Raw genomic sequence first — 16,191 nt, 5'->3', positions numbered from 1 at the left:
GGCTAATAAATAGACAGAATCGTCTTTGCAGAAATTTTTGTACATTTTTTCTATGTTCTGACTGAAGGGTGGGATCCCTGCCTGCCATGGTAATCAGGACAGTGTCAGGTAAGCAGACAATTTTTAGGGGACCTTTTCTAACCCCTTCATCACACCAGGAAGGGAGGGGTGAGGTCCTCAAGGGTTACTCAAACACTCAGGGGCTGCCAAATCCCACTGCTGCTGCCAGTGAGAGATGACCTGATGTCCTGGGCCACCTGTGTGCAGGATTATGATTACAGCTCCCAGTGTATCCTGGCCTGCTGCTTGGTCACTTGATGGCACCACAGGACAGTGAGAAAAGCAAAAATGGTCAGATGGAATAGGTGACATCTTTTGGCTCCCTTCCAAATTGGATTTAGGTGAGACTGAGCTGCACGAAGTCCTCAGCCTCACTCTTCCATAGATGTCACAGCCTAGTGATAGGACAGAATCGAGGTGACTGGTGATGGATCAAGATGCAATGGATGACCTTGGCATGTTCTATGTCTCACTAAGCTCCAAGCCACCTTCTTGGCCTCTGGAACACAATGTTCTCACTTACCTATTCCACTGGTGAAGTCTTCACATGCTTGGGGCAGGCACACTGCCCTCCCCCACCCCACACTCAGTTTTCCTCCTCCTGGTTTCTCTGCTGTGAGGAAATGGTTTACAGGGATGTGGCCCCTGCACTTGCTACAGCTTCTGGGAACCACAGGTGAGGATTAGGTGGATCCAATATGGAGAGCAGCCCTGAAAGGGGTTCAGCAGTCCCCAAACAGTAGGGACTTCTCTTCTCTGAACACACCCTACACCCTGTTAAGATGGAGTCATTCTGATCCAGTAACCTTTTATTCTTGTACTTACAGTTCTAATGCCTTGATGGCCAATTAGGAGTCTCTGCTGCCTCAACATCTGGCCTCTTTGTAGAGGGTCAACGATCACAATTACAGTGGGAGAACTCAGTCCAATCTAATCTGGATTTGAGTTACAAATGGTATACAGGATCCCAACTTTCCCAAGAGCCATTTGCTGCCTGCTAGGTCTATCACTGAGTTAGGATGGTGCTGCAGTTTTACAAATGTCCTGTTTCTGCTCAGCAGAGGAGGGGGTGAGTGTGAAAGGAGGGAGGAGGGGAGGGGTTGGAGATACCACGAAGAGTAACTCTCAGGGGCGTGGATTGGTGGTGGCACAGATGCAGTTTGATCACAGTGGGGTGGGGGTGGCGCTTGGAGGCCTGGGAGGAGTTTAGAGCAGAGGAGGGATCATTGCCCTGGAGAAGGCACTGCATGGGATAGAAGGCAGGGCTTCGGGAGGGCAGGCAGCCAGGATCTCTGAGTCCTAGTGCTGGGTGTGATTGGAGGAAAGGGCCCAGCCATCCTGGCCTTGGGGACGGGAGCGGGTGGGGCTGTTGGGGTAGGAATACCCTCCCAGGGTGGGCTGGCCAGGAGCAGGAAGTGTTTCAGCCCAGAATGCTCTGCTCTCCCTGCACCTCAAATCTCTTTCCTTTCTTCCCTGGAGCCGAGGTCGCTGCGTCCTCTGGAGCCCAGCTCTGTGCTTGCGGGTCCCAGGTAGGACTGAGCCACAGCGCCCTTCACCCGCCCCCTCTTTCCTGGCTTCCCCTGCAATTCAATCCCCTCCTCCTCGTCCGACCTCATAGTGATTGCCCTCCAGGTCTGCCAAAGCACACCTTCCTCCCAATCCTGACTCCTGGATGAGCTCCCTGCCCCTACATCTTTCCCAGACTCCCCTTCACTTCCTAAATTCCTGCCTCACTTTCCCCAGATTTTCCACTGTATAACACTTTTCCATATTGCAGACTTTGCCCATAGGATTCTGGGAGTCCTGATTTCAGCCTTCTGTCAGGCCCCCCGTGTCCTGTCTCCCAGTCCCCTAATCTCTAACCTCTTGGTTAGGAATTCCCTTCTCTTGCCTTCAGATCCAGCCCCCTTTGGAGATCCAAGAATCCTTCCTTCCTATGTATCCAGACTTGAACACAGGTCCTAAATTTCCTTCCTAGCCCCCTTTCTCAGCACCCAAGACTCTGGTGTTGCTTCCCTGTCGGATCCCAGGCATGTGGCTCCCTCTCTCCAGTTTCCCTTCAGGGATTAAAAGCCTAAACTCTACCAGAGCATCCCGACATTCCTCCCCAGCTCCTAGTGAGACCTCAGGACACAGTCATCCTGGTTCCACAGCCTCACTGTCCAGCTGGATCCCTTCTGTCCTTCCAGTGTCCCTCACCTCCCTCTATTAGGTATGTTAGATGTTCTTGATTCCCAGACTGTACCCCTGCTCCCATTCCTCAGGGCTCCTGAGGCCCTATCTCAGGCCCCATGCCAGGGGGTGAATCCCAGACTGCATGTTGTCTCCCAGTCTTAGGCTTCCCCTGATCATTCAAGGCCCTTCCCCCACCTCAACCTTCCCTAGCTTCCCTCTCTCTTAGATCAGACAGTCAGCCTGTAGTCTAAATAATGTGTCTGTGAGTCAGGGAGGGGGGATGCAAGGACGGCAGAGGGCCATGTGAAGGGAGAACTCTGACTGAGGAGCCACTGAGGCTCTGCCTGGTCTCATCCCATCTGGGATCCCAAACCCCTCTGCTTCCTGGGTCTCTGTGGGAGAATGGAGGGGAGGGGTGGGCAGGAGGGGAGTAAGAGAGGGAGGGAAAGCATCTCCCTCTTCAGACTATCTCCATTTCCAAGCCTTACCCTTCCTCTGTAGGGTAGACTCTCTTCCTTGAGGGTGGTGCCAGGGTCTTTGTAACTGTTCTGGGCCTCACCCTTGTGAATCCCTGTAGGTCAGCCTGCTGTCCTGGAAGAGAACAGCAACACCCCTCCCCTTGCCCAGCTCAGTCTGCAGAGGAACCAGGCCTGGCCTGAGGTGGGAGCCTGGAGCCAGAGGGAATGGCCCCTGTGAGCTATAGCCACCCTCCCCAGGTGAGTGCAGTCTGTGTCTAGACATGAGCCATGAGGCCATTTCCATAGATGTAGAGCATTGTCTACGAAGCTGCCAACGTGGTCTTCATGGAGCATTTCTGCACAAAAATAGGCATGAAATTGAATGAGGTAGTAACAACACTGCCCTGCTCTGCTGCTCTGGCTTAAGCTGATTCCCTTTCTCTTTGGCATATGGAGCATGAACTCCCCCTCCTCACGTCTCTGCCCTCCCCTGTGTGTTTTCAAGCTCTCCCTCCTTACAGTAGCTCAGGCAGGTGTCCCCAGTCTCCCTTAGTCCCTCCCCTTAACCATTTATTGGGTCCATTCAGTAAATATTTGTTATTGTTATATAGCTGTTTTTTATTCCTGTCTGGCTCTTTGAGTCTTCTGGACCCATTGGGTTGTTCCTGGTAGGCAGCCTCAGTGGTTTGACATTTCCTTCTCCAACTTATTTGACAGAGGAGGAACCTGAAACAAGTAGGGTTAAGTCTGGCTTTCCTAGAATCCCGCAGCTAGTGTTTGAGGCAGGATTGGAGCTCAGGTCCTCCTGAGTCCAGAGCCAGCTCTCCATTCACAGGGCCATTTAGCACCTCACATGTCAGCAGATTTGTCCAAACTAGCTCTGCACAGTATCAGACGGAGTTAACTCTGAGAGGGAAGGTCTTAAGAGTTTTGGGGAAGAGGAAAATAATTGTTGTAGAAAGTGAAATTTTATCTGAGACATGAAGGAAACCCAGAGGCCAAGGTCAGAATGAGAACTTTCCTGTTATGGTAGATAGCTATTGGAAAGGCCAAAATCAGGAGGTGGGGAATTTGGTCAAGAGACAACCAGAAGACTTATGTCTGTGGGTCAGAGAAGAAGTGGAGGAGGTGAGTGAGGTGTAGAAAGACTGGAAAAGGGAGTTGGAGCTGGTCATATGGACCTACTATGTGCCACCTGATTCAGCTTACACATTTTCTCTCATTTGATCCTGTTGTAAGAAGTCTCAGGTTCCTTGCTAGTGACAGGCTGAATAAAGCAGCACAGGCTGCAGCCAGGTGGGTACGGTGCCCCTTTTGTGTCTTCTGAAAGGGCAACATGCCTGAGTAGTAGGGGATGGACACAGCTGTTCCAAGGATGTCATCTGTCTAGATCCTCATTGTGGTAGGATTTGGTTTGACATTTTTGAGGCCATGTTCACTAATGATATTGGCAATTCATTATAGGTTATACATGTTCAGTCTTCTGAAACATATTTCCAGGTCAGTCATTCAGTCATGCTGTGAATGAAATCAGACAGAAAACCCCAAGAGAAATTAAGCAAAAGTATCCATCCATCTGCATTCAGAGCCCACCAGTTCTTTCTCAGAGTATGAGTAGCATTTTCTTTCCTAAGCCCTTTGCAGTTGTCTTAGGGTGTTGTATTGCTGAGGAGAGCTAAGTCATTCACAGATCATTATTGTTACAATGTTGCTGTTCCTGTGTCCAGTGTTCTCCTGGTTCTGCTCATCTCACTTTCCATCAGCTCCTGTAAGTCTTCACAGGCTTTTCTGAGAGCATCCTGTGCATCATTTCATGTAATATGATGGTATTCAATTACAATCCTATACAACAACTTGTTCAGCCATTCCCCAGTGGATGAGCATCCCCTCAGTCTCTCATTCTTTGCCTCCTCTAACAGAGTTGGTATAAATATTTTTTTTACATATAGGTCATTTTTGTTTTTTCTCTCTTTGGGATACAGACCTAGTAATGGTATTGCTGGGTCAAAGAGGATGGATGGTTTTATAAGTCCTCTGGACAGAATTCACTTTACAATATCACCAACATCAATTTTTCACACAACCCTTCTAACATTTGTCTTTCTCATTTTTTGTCCTATTACCATCTAACAAATTTGAGTTTGTATTGCAGAATTAATTCAATTTGTATTTCTCTCCTCAGTGATTTAGAGCTTTTTATCATATGGCTATAGATAGCTTTGATTACTACATGTGAAAACTGACTTCATTTTTTTTTTCATTTATCAATTAAGCAATAATTCTTATTTTCATAAGTATCTTTCATTTCTCTATTTATTTGAGAATTGATGCCTTTTTCAGAGAAACTTGCTTTGAAAGTTTTTAGTAAAAATTATGTTTGCTAAATCCATTTCCCTCCATCCTACTTCCACATGTTTATTCTGTTTTCTCTCTCCATTCACCCTGACCCTTCTCAAAACTGTTTTGCTTCTGACAATTATCTTCCCCTCCCATTATGCCCTCCCTTCTAGGAGCACCCCCTCCCATTCTCTTACCCTATTCCTTTCCTACTTTCCTATAGGGTAAGATAAATCTCTATACCTAAGTGAGTTGTATATTATTCCCTTTTCAAGCCAGTGCTGTTGAGAATGAGGTCTTCCCTGGCACCTGTCCCATCTTCCCCTCCACTCTAACATGTCTTTCATGCCTCTTTATATGAGATAATTTACCTCATTCTACTTTTCCATTTCCCTTTCTTCCAGTACATTCCTTTTACTCAGCCCTTAATTTCATATTTTTAAGTATTGTCCCATCATATTCCACGTAAACCTGTGCCCTCTCTCTATACCTATCCCTTCTCAGTGCCCCCATAATCTGAAAGTTCTTAGGCGTTCCAGGTATCATCTTCCCATGTAAGAGTTTCAGCTTCAAAGTCAGTAGGACAGAGCAGACAACTCAACACAGTTTACAAGGAAGCAAAGGAATGATCACCAGCTCTCAGCCCAGACAAAGTCAAGTGCCAGTCATGTCATCATTGCTCTGGTGGCAACGAAGGGTGAACACACTATTTACTGAAATGGACATTTATTACTGCATATTTTTAATCCTCTCTCTCATTCTGGTGTGCACATGGCAAGGCTTTTTTTCTTTTCTTATTTTGTATTATTTTCATTTTAACATATTTAGGTTTCTTCATTTGTTCTTTTCTTATTTGTACTAATGTTTCATATTTTAAAAATTTCAATTAAACAATAGATAAATCTTATTGAATCTCTTTAGTGTTGATCTGTTTATGCTTCTCTTGAGTCTTGTATTTGAAAGTCAGATGTTCTCTTCAGCTCTAGTCTTTTCTTCAAGAATGCTTAGAAGTCCTCTCTTTCATTGCACATTTTGCTTTTTTCCCTCAAGGATCATACTCAGTTTTGCTGGGAAGGTGATTGGTACTTGCCTTCCTAACTCCTTTGCCCTCCACAATATCACATTCCAAGCCCTTTCTCCTGTATTATCTAGAAGTTGCCTCAGTCTTGTGTGATCCTGGCTGTGGCTCCACGCCTACTGGAATTGTTTCTTTCTGTGCCCTTACAATATTTTCTCGTTGACCTTGGAGCTCTGGAATTGGATATAACATTCCTATGAGTTTTCATTTGAGTATCTCTTTCAGGAGGTGATTAGTGGATTCACTCACTTTCAACTTTATCCTCAGTTTCTAGATTGTCAGCACACTTTTCCTTGATAATTTCTTCAAAGCTGATGTCTAGGCTCGTTTTGTTTTGTTTAGATTTTTCATAATTAATTAATTTATTTTTAGTTTTCAAAATTCCCTTCCTTAAGATTTTGAGTTTTGAATATTTTCCCCCTCCTTAAGACAGCATGCAATGTGATATAGGCTGTACTTATATATTCATATGAAACATGTTTTCGCATTGGTTTTTGTCCTTCATCTTTGAAGGAGACCAAAATGGCCTCACTATGATAAAGTGAAATTTCAGTGTGTCCAGCTGTGGCTGATCAGACCAACAGAAACTTGGAAGGCTCTACCAGAGGTTGGGCACAGAGAGTCCATGTAAATATTTGTGGTGGATATCCCAAATTTGCACATCCGGTGTTTCCTTTGTGCTGTCTCATTTCTGCTTTGTTCAAAGAGCACAGCACCTTTTCTGATGTGGGCTATTAAATATATTTTCACTGTAGTCATGCTGTGTTGAAGAATTAAAATGAGTGGAAGCAATCATCTAACAAACCAAAACACAATACACACAGAAACACACACACACAAATGATCTGCTATGGTTTATGAATTTATTCCATAGTTCTTTCTCTGGATGTGGAAGGCGTTGTGCCTTAGAAGATCATTGGGAATTTTTTTTTTAAGTCCTTGCATTCCAATGAAGTTCCAAGTCTCCCCCAAAAAACTCTTGCACACTGTGGTCATTGCTGTGCACAAAATTCTCCTGGTTCTGCTCCTTTTGTTCAGCATCAGATCATATAAGTCCTGCCAGGCCTCTCTGAAGTCTTCCTGTTCATCATTTCTTATAGCACAATAGTATTCCATCACATTCATATACCATAATTCATTCAGCCATTTTCCAGTTGATGGACATCCCCTTGATTTCTAGTTTTTGCCCACCACAAAAAGTGCTGCTATAAATATTTTTGTACATGTGGAAGCATTTCCCATTTTTAGGATCTCTTGGGGATACAGTCCTAGAGGCGCTATTGCTGGGTCACACGGTATGCACATTTTTGTAACCCTTTGGGCATAGTTCCAGAATGGTTGGATCAGCTCACAGCTCCACTAAAAGTGTATTAGTGTTCCAACTCTCCCCCATCCTTTCCAACATTTATCATCTTCATGTTCTGTCATGTTTGCCAATCTGATGGATGTGATGTGGTATCTCAGAGTTGTTTTGATTTGCATCTCTAATCAAAAGTGATTGAGAGCATTTTTTTCAGATGACTATAGATATCTTTAATTTCTTCCTCTGAAAATTGCCCGTTCATATCCTCTGACCATTTATCAGTTGGGGAATGACATGTATTTTTGTACAATTGACTTAGTTCTCTATATATTCTAGAAATGAGGCCTTTATCCCTGAGGTTAGCTGTAAAAATTCTTTCCCAGTTTTCTACATACCCTGAATTTTGGTTGCATTGGGTTTGGTTGTGCAAAAACTTTTCTTTTTAATGTAATCAAAATTATTCATCTTGCACTTCATAATGCTTTCTATCTCTTCTTTAGTCAAACATTCTTTCTTTCTCCATAAATCTGATAAATCCACTGTTCCTTGCTTCACTAATTTGTCTATAGTATCAATCTTTATTCCTAGATCATGTACCCATTTGGATTTTATTCTTGTGCATGGTGTCAGGCATTAGTCTATGCCTAGTTTTTGCCACACTTTTATCCAGTTTTCCTAGCAATTTTGTTGAAAAGTGAATTCATTCCCAGAAGCTGGGGTCCTTGGGTTTATCAAACAGTAGATAGCTATATTCCTTGTTTATTATGTCTTGAGTACCTAGCATATTCCACTTGTCTACTCTTCTGTTTCTTACCCAGTACAAAGTGGTTTTGATAATTGCTGCTTTATAATACAATTTGAGATCTGGTAGAGCTAGGCCACCTTCCCTAACATTTCTTTTCATTAGTCCCCTTAATATTCTGGATATTTTGTTCATCCAGATGAATTTTGATACTCCTTTTTCCAGTTCTAGAAAATAGTTATCTGATAGTTTAATTGGTATGGCACTAAATAAGTAAATTAATTTAGGTAAAATTGTCATTTTCATTATATTGGCTCGGCCTACCCATAAGAAGCTGATGTTTTTCCACTTACTTAGATCTGACTTTATTTCTTTGAAAAGTGTCTTGTAGTTGTGTTCATATGGTCCTTGGGTTTGATTTGGCAGGTAAACCCCCAAATATTTTACGGTGTCAACCCTGGCTTTAGATGGGATTTTTCTTTCTATCTCTTGCTGTTGGGCTTTGTTACTAATATTTAGAAAGGCAGAAGATTTGTGTGGGTTTATTTTGTAACCTGCAACTTGGCCAAAGTTGTTTATTATTTCAAGTGGTTTTTTACTTGAATCTCTGGGATTTTCTAAGTATATCATCATATCATCTACAGAGAGTGATAACTTTGTTTCTTCTTTGCCTATTCTAATTCCTTCAATTTCTTTATCTTGTCTAATTGCTACAGCTAACATTTCTAGTACCATATTGAATGATAGTGGTGATAATGGACATCCTTGTTTCATCCCTGATCTTATTGGAAATGTATCTATCTGATCTCCATTGCATATAATGCTTGAAGGTTTTAGGTAGATAGTGCTTATTATTTTTTATAAAGTTCCCTTTATTCCTATGCTCTCCAATGTTTTTAATAGAAATGGGAGTTGTATTTTGCTGAAAGCTTTTTCTGCATCTATTGAGATAATGATGTGGTTTCTGTTAGCTTTGTTGTTGATATGGTCGATAATGCTGATAGTTTTCCTAATATTGATCCAGCCCTGCATTCCTCATATCCTTGAAATCCTACTTGATCATAATGTATTATTTTCATGATAAGTTGCTGTATTCATTTTGCTAAAATCTTGTTTAAAATTTTTGCATCTATATTCATCAGAGAAATTGGTCTATAATTTTCTTTCTCTGTTTTGTCTCTTCCTAGTTTAGCTAGCAAAACCGTATTTGTATTATAAAAAAGAAATTTGGGAGGACTCCTTCCCCAGTTTTCAAAAATAGTCTATATAGTTTTGGAATTTATTGTTCTTTAAATGTTTGATAAAATTCACTTGTAAATCCATCTGGCCCTGGGGACTTTTTCCTGGGGATTTCATTGATGGCTTGTTCAATTTCTTTTTCTGAGATGGGATTGTTTAAGTATTCAACTTCCTCTTCTGTTAATCTGGGCAACTTGTATTTTTTTAAATACACATCCATCTCATTTAGATTGTCAAATTTATGGGCATAAAGTTGGGCAAAGTAATTTCTAATTCTTGTTTTTATTTCTTCCTCATTGGATGTGAGTTCCCCCCTTTCATTTTTAATTTTAGTCATTTGGTTTTCTTCTTTTTTAAAATCAGATTGACCAAAGGTTTTTCAATTTTATTAGTTTTTTTAAAAAGCAACTCTTGGTTTTATTTATTAATTCAATAGTTTTCTTAATTTCAATTTTATTAATCTCTCCTTTGGTTTTCAGTATTTCTAGTTTAGTATTTACTTGGGGATTTTCCATTCGTTCTTTTTCTAACTTTTTCACCTGCATGCCCAAGCCATTGATCTCCTTTCTCTATTTTATTCATGTAGGCATTCAAAGATATAAAACTTCCCCTAAGAACTGCTTTTGCAGTATCCCTTAAGTTTTGATAGGTTGTCTCATTATTGTCATTCTCTTGAATGAAGTTGTTGATTGTTTTTATGATTTCTTGTTTAATCCACTCCTTCTTTAGGATTAGATTATTTAGTTTCCAATTGATTTTTGGTTTATCTTTCCTTGGCCTTTTATTATATATAATTTTTATTGCATTATGACCTGAGAAGGATGCATTGACTATCTCTGCCTTTCTGCCCTGGATTGTGAGGTTTTTATGCCCTAGAACATGGTCAATTTTTGTATATGTGCCATGTACCTCTGAGAAAAAAGTATATTTCTTTTTATACCCATTCAGTTTTCTCCAGAGATCTATCATATCTACCTTATCCAGAGTTTTATTTACCTCCTTAACCTTTTTCTTGTTTATTTTGAAGTTAGATTTATCAAGTTCAGAGAGGGGGAGGTTGAGGTCCCCTCCCAATATAGTTTTGCTGTCTATTTCTTCCTTCAACTCCTCCAGCCTCTCCTCTAAGAATTTGGATGCTATCACACTTGGAGCATACATGTTTTGTAATGACATTGCTTCATTATCTATGGTGCCTTTTAGCGGGATATAGTTTCCTTCCTTATCTCTTTTGATTAGATGTATTTGTGCTTTTGCTTTGTCTGAGATTAGGATTGGTACCCCTGCTTTTCTTAGATCAGCTGAGGCACAATATATTCCAACCTTTTACCTTTACCTTGTGTGTATCCCCCCATTTCAAATGTGTTTCTTATAAAGAACATATTATTGGATAATGGCTTTTAATCCATTCTGCTGTCCACCTCTGTTTTATGGGTGAGTTCATTCCATTCACATTCACAGTTATGATTACAATCTCTGTCTTCCCCTCCATCCTCTTTCCCACCGTTTGTGCTTTTAGTTCTCCTGTCTCCCTTTCCCTCAGTAGAGTTTTTACTTTTCTCCACCACCTCCAGCAGTCTTCCCTTCCTACTTTCAGCTCCCCTCCCTTTTACTTCCCTTTATCCTTACTACTTCGTCCCTCCCATTTAGTTTCCCCTCCCCTTTCTTCCCCCTTCCCCTCCTCCTGCCTATAGAGCTAGTTGGATTTATATACTTAATTAAGTTTATTGCTCCCTCCTTGAACCAAATCAGATGAGAGTACCTCTCAAACAATGCTCATCTCTCTCCCCTCTTTCCCTCTACTATAATTTTGTACTTCTTCCTGTGATGTGATTTACCATTTTCTACTTCCTCCTTTTTTCATCTCCTGTTACAATCCCTTTGCACACTTAAATCATATTTTTCTCATCACATCATTTACTTTATACCCATTCCCTCTGTGTATATCCCTCTTTTATTTCATAATAGATGTACAATTCTCAAGATTAGCAAGCATCATTTTCCCTTATAGGGATGGAAGTAGTTTGCCCAAACTGAGTAATAAGTTTTTCTTTTCCCCTGTTTACCTTTTTATGCCTCTCTTCAGACCTGCATTTGAAGATCAAATTTTCTATTGATTTCTGGCCTTTTCATCAGGAAGGTCTGGAAATCCATTGTTTCACTGAATGTCCATCTCCCTGCCTGAAATGTTATGCTGAACTTTGCTGGGTAATTGATCCTTGGTTGTAGTCCTAGCTCCTTTGCCTTATGGAATATCAGATTCCAATTCCTTCAATCTTTTAATGTAGAAGCTGCAAGGCCCTGTGTGATCCTGACTGTAGCTCTTCGATATTTGAATGGTTTCTTTCTGGCTGCTTGTAATATTTTCTCCTTCACTTGATAGTTCTGGAATTTGGCAACAATATTTCTTGGTGTTTTTCGTTTGGGATCCCTTACATGAGGTGATTGGTAGATTCTTTAGACGAGTATTTTTCTCTCTGGATCTGGCACTTCTAGGCAGTTTTCCTTGACGATTTATTGGAAGACATTGCCCAGACTCTCTTTTTCATCGGGGCTTTCTGGCAGGCCAATAATTCTTAAATTTTCTCTCCTGGATCTATTTTCCAGGTCTATTGTTATTCCAGTTAGATATTTTACACTTGTCTTCTATCTTTTCATTCTTTTGATTTTGTTTGCCTGATTCTTGATGTCTCATAGAGTCATTAGTTTCTACTTGCCCAATTCTAAATTTTATCAAATTGTTTTCTCAGTTAACTTTTGCATCTCCTTTTCCCTTTGTCCAATTGTTCCTTTTAAAGAGTTATTTTCTCCAGTTAGTTTTTGTACTTCCTTTTCCATTTGTTCAGTTTTCCTTTTTATGGAGATGTTCTCATCGGTGAATTCTTTTTTCATACTTTTAAAATCATTGCCAGTTTCTCTTCTATTTCCTTCTTCAGCTGTTCCAGGAGAGCTCTTTGTGCATGTGAGCAGTTCATGGTGCTTTCTGAAGTTTCAGATGGAAGTATAGTCTCAGTACTGACCTCTTTTGTATTCTTCTTTTGGTTCCTGTCCCCATAGAAAGTTTCTATGATTTTTTCACCCTTGTTTTGCTTTTTCTTGCTTGTGATGATTATTTGTGTTGTGGGTTCTGGTTGTTTCAGTTAGAAGCTGCAGAATTTGGTGTTGAGCTGACTGGTGTAAAAAAGCTATCCATCCAGATGAATTTTAATACTCCTTTTTCCAGCTCTAGAAAATAGTTATCTGATAGTTTAATTGATATGGCACTAAATAAGTAAATTAATTTAGGTAAAACTGTCATTTTCATTATATTGGCTCGGCCTACCCATAAACAGCTGATGTTTTTCCAGTTACTTAGATCTGACTTTATTTGTTTGAAAAGTGTCTTGTAGTTGTGTTCATATGGTCCTTGGGTTTGATACCTTTTTATGTTTTTGTTTTGTGTTTCTCCTATCAGCCCTGGGCTAGCTTGTTAAGTGTGGGGGAGAGGTGGTCTGCTCCCAGGAGATCTCCTCAGCTGAGCTGAGGCAAAGGCAAGCTCAGGGGTTGGTAATCTTGGCTGCTCTATTTTCTCCCCATTTCCCCTGGAGTGCTGAGATACACCTGGGTCCTAAGGAGAGTTTCCACCCCTCCTGGAGCTCCTCTCCTAGCGCTGAGGCTCACCTAGGTTCTAGTGCGAGTTTCCACCTCTCCTGGAGCTCCTCATCTAGCGCTGAGGCTCACTTGGGTCTGAATGTGAGTTTCCACCTCCCCTGGAGCTCCTCTCCTTTTGCTGAGGCACACCTGAGTCCTAGTGAGAGTTTCTACCACCCTGGGGCCCCTCTCCTTCTGGTTAGCCTCTGCCATAGTAAGAGGAATCCCCCTTAGCTATTTTCCTAGCCTCTGGTGTTATGATACTGTTTGCCCCTTTGCTGTGCCCACTGATCTGGGACTTTTCTGGGGAAATATTTTATGGTTCTTTCAAGGTCAATAAAGGAGGAGGCAATCACTCTGCCATTTTAGCTCCTGGAAGTTCTAATAGGTGACTTACAGACATTTGATCTGCAGGCTCAAAGTCTCAGGAGCTGCTGCTGCGATATCTGGGGTTCAGCGGCTGTCACTTGCTTGGCTCCGCTGGTCTCTCACCCTGGGCTGCCGCCCCACTGTTCTGCCTGCTACTGCCTCAGGCCTTCCCAGGGCCCTCCTGCTCTCCTGTGCTGGACACGCTGTGCACTGTGGGCTTGCCTTCGTGGAACAGATCCTTCCCATCAACCTTCCAGTCTGGCCGGGGCTGTGAATCTGCCACAGTCTGTCTCGTATTGGATTCTGCACCTCCAAAATTTGGTCAAATTCTCTTTTCTGAGGTATCTGAAGGAGTTTGTCTAAATGCTTAGTTGAGTCCTTGCTCTCACTCCACCATCTTAGCTCCGCCCCCTGGCCTCATTGTTCAGATGCCCCAAATCCAAAGTTCTTCAGAGAAACTTTGAGAGTGCCCTTGTATTGTTTCTTCTGGCCACCATGTGATCGCCTGCCCCATGCAAGTTCTCCATAAAATAGTCTTTTTGGCAAGAGTACATTTTGCATCCGGACAACATGGCCAGCCCATGGTAGTGAAATGGTATGGGTGATGTCTTTTGATTCGTTCATAAATTGGATTTAAGTGAGGCAGAGTTGCACGAAGTCATCAACCTCACTTTCTGCTCCAGTGTCATCATAGTCCAGTGGCAGGACAGAGTCAAGATGACTGGCAATGGCCCAGGATGCAGTGGATGACATTGGTGTCCCTGGTGTCTAACCAAGCACTCTCTGAAGTATAGTTTGAATACTTGGCAGTTCACCTCGAGCAAGGACTTCAGTGTGTGGTACCTTATCCATCCAGGTGATCCTCAGAATTTTCCTAAGGAAGTTGAAATGGATGCTATTCAGTTTAATGGCATCGTACTGGTAGACTGTCCATGTTTCACAAGCATATAGCAATGAGGTCAGCACAATAGCTCTCTAGATCTTCAGTTTGGTAGTCAGTCTAATACCTCTTCTCTCCCAAACTTTTCTTTGAAGCCTCCCAAACACTGAGCTAGCTCTGGTAATGTGTGCATCAACCTCATTGTCAATGTGTACATCCTGGGAAAGAACAATACCAAGGTAAGTGAACTTATTCACAACATTCAAACCATCTCCATTTGTTGTAACTGATGGTTCCACATATGGATGGTGTGATGGCTGATGGAGCACCTGCTTGGTGTTAATTATTAGGGCAAACTTAGCACAGACAATAGAGAATTAATCCACACTTTATTGCATATCAGCTTTAGAGACTGCATTGAGTGCACAGTCATCTGGAAACAGAAAATCATGCACCAACACTCCCTCCACTTTGGTCTTGGCTTGTAGTCTTTTCAAATTGAAGAACTTGCCATCGGTACAGTAATTGACCTTGATGCCGTGTTCATCCTCATTGAAAACATTTGTCTACATGGCTGAAAATATCATGTTAAAAAGCATGGAAGGAAGCACATAGCCTTGTTTTCATTGGTGACTGGAAAGTCACGAGAGCATTGTCCACTATCCACAACCTGGGCAAACTTGCCATCATGAAACTGACGTATAATATTGATGAATTTCTCCGGGCAACCAAATTTTGACATAGTTTTCCATAAGCCCTCATGACTAACAGTGTCAAAGGCCTTGGTCACATCTACAAAGGTTGTGTACAGACCTCTGTTCTGCTCCTGGCACTTCTCCTGGAATTGGTGAACAGCATACGCCCTATCGACTGTTCATTGGCACTTTCTGAAGCAGCACTGGCTCTCAGGTAGATGACCATCTTCCAGGTGAAGGAGCAGCCTATTAAGGAGGACTCTAGCAAGAACTTTGCCAGCATTGACAAAGAGAGAGATCCTCCTGTGATTGTCACAGTCTATTTCTTTCAAATTGAAGAACTTACCATCAGTACATTAATTGACCTTGATGCCATGTTCATCCTCATTGAAAGCATTTGTCAACAATCTATTCCCTTTACCCTTACAGAGATGGACGATGGAGGCATCCTTGAACTCCTGGGGGATAATCTCCTTTGTCACTCTCACATCTTGTCTGTCTCTTCTCCTTACTATCACATAATCTATTAGATGCCAGTGTTTACTGCAAGGGTGCATCCATGAAGTTTTATTGTGTTTAGGTAAGCAGAAGATGGTGTTGGTGATGAGAAGGTCATGTGATACACAAGTCTTCAACACTAAATGACCACTGCTGTTGCTGTTTTCAACTCCATTCCTCCCAAGGATGCCCTGCCAAGTCTGGTAGTCTGAGCCTACTCTAGCATTAAAGTCACCCAGAATGATAAACTTGTCCTCTTTTGGCGCATTGATAATAAAGGCCTCTTGGTCTTCATAAAATTTTTCTTTCACTTCATCAGGGTTTGTCATGGTGGGAGCATAGGCATTGATGATGTTGGCATGGCATTTTCCTGCAAGTGGCAATCTCAATGTCATGAGCCTGTCATTTACTCCTTTTGGCAGTCATACCAGCTTGCTGATTAGATGAGTTTTGATTGGAAAACCCACACCAGCTTCCCAGCACTCCCCTTCACTGCACCCACTCTTGAAAAAGGTGTATCCATCTCCAACTTGAGCAAGATGGCCTTCATTTGCCAACCTTGTTTCTCTCAGGGCTGCTATTTGGATGTGATACATGTTGAGTTCTCTTGGAACAAGAGCAGTTCTTTTTTCTGGTCTACTGAATTTTGTGTTGACTATTAGTGTGTGCATGTTCCATGCACCAATGGTGAGTGGAATCACCTTTGCAGATGTTTTTGTACATTTTTTTA

At 42.0% G+C, this 16,191-nt stretch overlaps 1 protein-coding gene across 1 annotated transcript in view; it reads left to right on the top strand.

Moving 5' to 3' along the window:
• Positions 1-1,265: 1,265 nt before the first annotated feature.
• Positions 1,266-16,191, top strand: part of LOC140502735 (uncharacterized) — a 45,181-nt gene continuing 30,255 nt past the window's right edge. Inside the window, 2 exon segments of the mRNA XM_072606681.1 lie at positions 1,266-1,589; positions 2,813-2,951. Coding sequence (XP_072462782.1) covers positions 2,919-2,951 — 33 coding nt within the window. The 5' untranslated portion in view covers positions 1,266-1,589; positions 2,813-2,918.

This window comes from Notamacropus eugenii, chromosome 4 (genome assembly GCF_028372415.1).
Source record: "Notamacropus eugenii isolate mMacEug1 chromosome 4, mMacEug1.pri_v2, whole genome shotgun sequence".
In the NCBI taxonomy this organism is placed as follows: Eukaryota; Metazoa; Chordata; class Mammalia; order Diprotodontia; family Macropodidae; genus Notamacropus; species Notamacropus eugenii.
This window is presented reverse-complemented; position numbering and strand designations above follow the sequence as displayed.